The sequence below is a fragment of the Sapajus apella genome, unplaced genomic scaffold, assembly GCF_009761245.1.
Source record: "Sapajus apella isolate SASKATOON/1434 unplaced genomic scaffold, GSC_monkey_1.0 scaffold4, whole genome shotgun sequence".
NCBI classification, from domain to species: Eukaryota; Metazoa; Chordata; class Mammalia; order Primates; family Cebidae; genus Sapajus; species Sapajus apella.
Genome location: NW_022436944.1, coordinates 43,074,315 through 43,079,958, shown reverse-complemented (window position 1 = coordinate 43,079,958; position 5,644 = coordinate 43,074,315). Strand labels below are relative to the sequence as shown.

Here is a 5,644-nt window from a genome sequence, read left to right as displayed (position 1 = left end):
CAATTTTCTTAGTCCTTAGATAGATTGGGGTTATGTGCCTACAGTATAGCATTCACCTAAGTCTATTGGCGACTAATTTTGTTTCAACTAGAAGGTCAGAGGTAAAAAATGCTTGCCAAGTCCTATTAAAAGGCCCCAGTGTGTACTGTTCAAGGCCTGTCTACTGTGGTATCAGAGTGATTATTTCTACCTTATCTCCTTTACAGCTTGGTCTGGAGAGCTGCCTTGGACTCTCCAATGAATCTATTCAAACAGCTGCCTCTGTTACCTTGAATTGTCTCAGATTTTGTCAACCCGAGACGTGTTCTGGCACTAGGAATGCAAAACTGTTTCTATTATTTTGGCTTGCTCCAGCAAGGGAGAAGCCCATGCAAGGCTCCTACTGACCATGTGTTTCATTTCTAGCTTTGATGTCTGAGCACCAAATTCCCTAGGTTTAACTGTTTGCTCAACGTTAAGGGAGCACTGTGGAAATTTGTCTGTATAACTGCAGTGCTCTGCATGCCCATCTATGTGATTGCCAGGAAGAATTGGCCTGCCATACCAGCAATATATGATTCTTTATAAATTTTTCATAAATTCTAAATACAAGTCCCTTATAAGAAGCACAATTTTATTTTTTTCCTAAGTTGTGCTTCCATTTATTCACTTTACAATATTTTTTGAAGAGCAAAATTTTTAATTTTGAGGAAGTCCAGTTTGTTTTTATATGGATTGTGTTTTTGATGTGGTATCTAGAAAATCTTTTCCTAAGCTAGGAGAAAACAAAAGTTTTCTCCTAGAAGTTTTACAGATCCATTTGAATTATTTTTTGTACATTTCTATGTGGTTGGCATATGAATTCTTTTCTCTCTCTCTGTGTGTGTGTGTGTGTGTGTGTGTGAATGGACATCAATTTTCCGAGCATCATTTGTTGAAAAGACTGTCCTTTCTACACTGACTTCTCTTTGCATCTTTGTGAAAAGTCAACTGCCCTAAATGGGTGAGTCTATTTTTGCACTTTGCATTCTGTTTCACAGATACATTTGTGTACCTTTGTGGTAGTCCCACTATTTTGATTATTGTAGCTTTATAATAAGCTTTGCAAGGAGATAGTGTTAATTCTCCAACTTTGTTCTTTTCCAAGTTGTTTTGGCTCCTCTGAGTCCTTAGTGTTTTTGTATGAATTTAAGAATGCGTTTGTCAATTTCTACATTGCTGGGATTTTATTGAGATCATATTGAACCTATAAATCAATTTGAGAGAAATGACATTTAGTCTTTTGACACATAAATTCAATATATATTTCATATATTTCATTTGTTTAAGTCTTCCTTAATTTCTCTCAGTAATATTTAAAGTTTTCAATGTTTTAAATAATTTTTGTAAGATCCATCCATAATTATTTAATATATTTTAATGGTATATAAATAACACTAATTTTTAATTTCAATACCTGAGTTTTCACTGCTAGTATACAGAAAAACTTTCTTTTGGTGTATTTATTTGAGACAGGGTCTCACTCTATGGCCTCGGCTGGAGTGCAGTGGTGTGATCATGAGTCACTGCAGCCTTGACCTCCTGGGTTCAAGAAATCCCCCTCCTCACGGTCCTATCCACGTAGCTGAGACTACAGTTCCATGCCACCAAGCCTGGTTAATTTTATTTTTTGGAGAGACAGGCTTTACCATGTTGCCCAGGCTGGTCTTGAACTTCTGAGCTCAAGCAGTTCTCTTGTCGCGGCCTCCCAAAATTCCGAGATTACAGGTGTGAGCCACCATGCACAATTGAGTTTTGTTTATTGGCGCTTTATTTAATTCACTTACTAATTCTAGTAATTTCTTTTTTGTAGATTCCACCGGATTTTCTGCAGAGAATCATATTATCTTTGGATAAAGGCAGGTTTACTTTTTTCTTTTCCACTTAGATGTCTTTTATTTCTTTGTTTTGCCTTACTGTACTGGCTAGGACCTCCAGTACAATGCTGAACAGAAGCCGTGAGGGTGAAAAGCCTTGTCTTTTTCCTTATCTTAGGGGAAAGTAATTCAGTTTTTTATCGTGTCGTTAAAATACAAATGAAATATTAGTTGTAGTGTTTGTCAGGTTGATGAAGTTCCCCTCTATTCCTAGTTTGAGGGAAGTTCTTATCATGGATGCTAGATTTTGTAAAATAGCTTTAGTGTTTCTTGAGATAAATACATGCTTTTTCTTTTTTTTAGTTTGGTAATGTGGTAATTTATATTGATTGATTTTCAAATGTTAAACTGACTTTACATTCTTGAGATAAGATCATACTTTGTCATGACGTTATTTTTATATCTCTTTCAATTTAATTTTCTAAATTTTTGGTTTGAATTTTCACTTTCATGTTCATAAGGGATATTGAACTATTGTTTTTTTTATTTAAATAATGCCTTTATTTGGTATTAAGATAATGCTGGCCCCATAGAACAAGTCAGAAAACATTTTTTTCTTTTCAGTTTTCTGAAAAAAGTGTTTGTAGAATTGGTGTTATTTCTTTTTTGAATTTTTAACAGAATTCTCCAATAAAGCCAAATGAGTCTGAAGTTTTCTTTGCAGGAATGCTTTAACCTATAAACTCAGTAGATATAATGCTTTTTTGTTAATAGATACAATGCTATCAGGCTATGTCTTCCTGAGTATAGCTTAGTAGTTTGTCTTTCATGAAATTTATTCATTTATTCTGTGTTGCTGAATTTATTTGCATAAGGTTGTTCAAAATGCTATCTTACTCTCCTTTTCTTATCTGCAGAATCTTTGGTGATGTAACCTCTTTCATTCTTGATATTAGAAATTTTTATTTTCTCTCTTTTTTTCCATGTTTGTCCAGAAGTTGTCAATCTAATTAATCTTCACAAGTAACTATTTGTTTTATTGACTTTCTCTCTTGTTTTCCCTTTTCTATTTCATTGATTTCCACTCTGATCATTACTATTTCCTTTCTTCCACTTATTGTTAATTTAATTTGCTCTTCTTTTGCTCGTTTCTTAAGGTAGAAGCTTAGATTGTTTGTTTAAGACCATTTTTCTTTCCTAATATAGGCAATAGGTACTGTGGATTTCTCTTCTAAGTACTACTTTGGCAGCATCTGACTAATTTTGATATGTTATTTTAAAAATTCAGTTCAGAATTCTAATTTTCATTTTGATTTCTTCTTTGACCCATAGGTAATTTAGAAGTATATAATTTGGTTACAAGTATTTGAGAATTTTCCATATATCTCTCTGTTAATGATTTATAATTTAACTCATTTGTGATAATATATTTTTATAACTTGAATTTTTTTTAAGTTTATTGAGACTTATTTTATGATTTAGAATGTGGAAATGTTTTATGTGCATATGAGAATAATTTTTTGGGTGAAGTGCTCTATAAATATCAGTTAGGACAAGTTGGTTGACAGTGTTTTTAGGACAAGTTGGTTGACAGTGTTTTTAAAGTCTTCTGTACTTTTATTGGATTTTTGTCTACTTGTTCTATCAATAAGTGAGAAAGGAATATCTGGGTATAATTGTGGATTTGCATATTCTTCATACTTTATATGAAGTTCTTGTATTTTAGATTTGTAAGTTGTTGTTAGTTATATAAACACTTAAGGTTATTATGCCCTTTTAATGAATTGATCCTTTATTATTATAAAATAAACTTTTTCGGTCCAAGCAGCAGCTTCTCCGCTCCTTCTGGAATCTCTCCTTGGTTCAGCCCGCCTGCTTCCACTCCTGCCGCCACCATGTCCATCAGGGTGACCCAGAAGTCCTACAGGGTGTCCACCACTGGCCCCGGGGCCTTCAGCAGCCGCTCCTTCACGAGTGGGCCCAGTGCCCGCTCGAGCTCCTCGAGCTTCTCCCGCGTGAGCAGCGCTGGCTTCCGCGGTGGCCTGGGTGCAGGCTATGCGGGGGCCAGCGGCATAGGCCCGGGAGGCATCACCGCCGTCACCATCAACCAGAGCCTGCTGAACCCCATTAAGCTGGACATGGACCCCAACATCCAGGCCGTGCGTACCCAGGAGAAGGAGCAGATCAAGACCCTCAACAACAAGTTTGCTTCCTTCATCGACAAGGTGCGGTTCCTGGAGCAGCAGAACAAGATGCTGGAGACCAAGTGGAGCCTCCTGCAGCAGCAGAAAACGGCTCGGAGCAACATGGACAACATGTTTGAGAGCTACATCAACAACCTGAGGCGGCAGCTGGAGACTCTGGGCCAGGAGAAGCTGAAGCTGGAGGCGGAGCTTGGCAACATGCAGGGGCTGGTGGAGGACTTCAAGAACAAGTATGAGGAAGAGATCAATAAGCGTACAGAGATGGAGAATGAATTTGTCCTCATCAAGAAGGATGTGGATGAAGCTTACATGAACAAGGTAGAGCTGGAGTCTCGCCTGGAAGGACTGACTGACGAGATCAACTTCCTCAGGCAGCTGTATGAAGAGGAGATCCGGGAGCTGCAGTCCCAGATCTCCGACACCTCTGTGGTGCTGTCCATGGACAACAGCCGCTCCTTGGACATGGACAGCATCATCGCTGAGGTCAAGGCGCAGTACGAGGAGATCGCCAACCGCAGCCGGGCTGAGGCGGAGAGCGTATACCAGATCAAGTATGAGGAGCTGCAGAAGCTGGCTGGGAAGCACGGGGATGACCTGCGGCGTACGAAGACTGAGATCTCCGAGATGAACCGGAACATCAGCCGGCTCCAGGCCGAGATTGAGGGCCTCAAAGGCCAGAGGGCTTCCCTGGAGGCCGCCATTATAGATGCTGAGCATCGCGGGGAGCAGGCACTCAAGGATGCTCGTGCCAAGCAGCAGCAGCTGGAGGAAGCCCTGCAGAAGGCCAAGCAGGACATGGCACGGCAGCTGCGTGACTACCAGGAGCTGATGAACGTCAAACTGGCCCTGGACATCGAGATCGCCACCTACCGCAAGCTACTGGAGGGCGAGGAGAGCCGGCTGGAGTCTGGGATGCAGAACATGAGTATCCACACGAAGACCACCAGCGGCTATGCAGGTGGTCTGAGCTCTGCCTATGGGGGCCTCACAAGCCCCGGCCTCAGCTACGGCCTGGGCTCCAGCTTTGGCTCTGGCGCGGGCTCCACCTTCAGCCGCACCAGCTCCACCAAGGCCGTGGTTGTGAAGAAGATTGAGACCCGCGATGGGAGGCTGGTGTCTGAGTCCTCTGACGTCCTGCCCAAGTGAACAGCTGCAACAGCCCCTCCCAGCCTGCCCCTCCTGAGGCTGCCCCAGAGCCCGGGAGGGAGGTTGCTGTACAGGGGAGCACAGGGAATGGGAGACCCATCCGACGCTCAGCCCTAGCCCTCAGCCCACCCTCGGGGAGTTTACTGCCTGGGGACCCCCCTTGCCCATGCCTCCAGCTGCAAAACAATTCAATTGGCTTTTTTTTTTTTTTTTTTTTTTTTGGTCCAAAATAAAATCTCAGCTAGCTCAGAAAAAAAAAATAAATAAAATAAACTTTTTCATTACTGCTTGTATTCTTTGCTCTAAAATTTACATGGTCTCATTTAAATATAGCCATTCCAGCTTTCTTTAAATAACTTCCAGCATGGCATATCTTATGTTGTTTACTTTTAGCTTATTTGTATCTTCATATTTAAAGTGTGTTTCTTATAGGCAGCAGGTAGTTAAGTCTTGCTTTTT

At 40.8% G+C, this 5,644-nt stretch overlaps 1 protein-coding gene across 1 annotated transcript; it reads left to right on the top strand.

Moving 5' to 3' along the window:
* Window positions 1-3,690: 3,690 nt before the first annotated feature.
* On the top strand, window positions 3,691-5,432 carry LOC116542612 (keratin, type II cytoskeletal 8). Its single transcript, XM_032267626.1, has one exon. The coding sequence runs from the start codon at window positions 3,731-3,733 to the stop codon at window positions 5,183-5,185; it is 1,455 nt and encodes a 484-aa protein (XP_032123517.1). The 5' UTR covers window positions 3,691-3,730; the 3' UTR covers window positions 5,186-5,432.
* Window positions 5,433-5,644: the final 212 nt, after the last annotated feature.

Excerpts from the sequence above, each read along its gene's own strand:
- LOC116542612 (XM_032267626.1), top strand. The coding sequence starts at position 3,731 with ATGTCCATCAGGGTGACCCAGAAGTCCTACAGGGTGTCCACCACTGGC.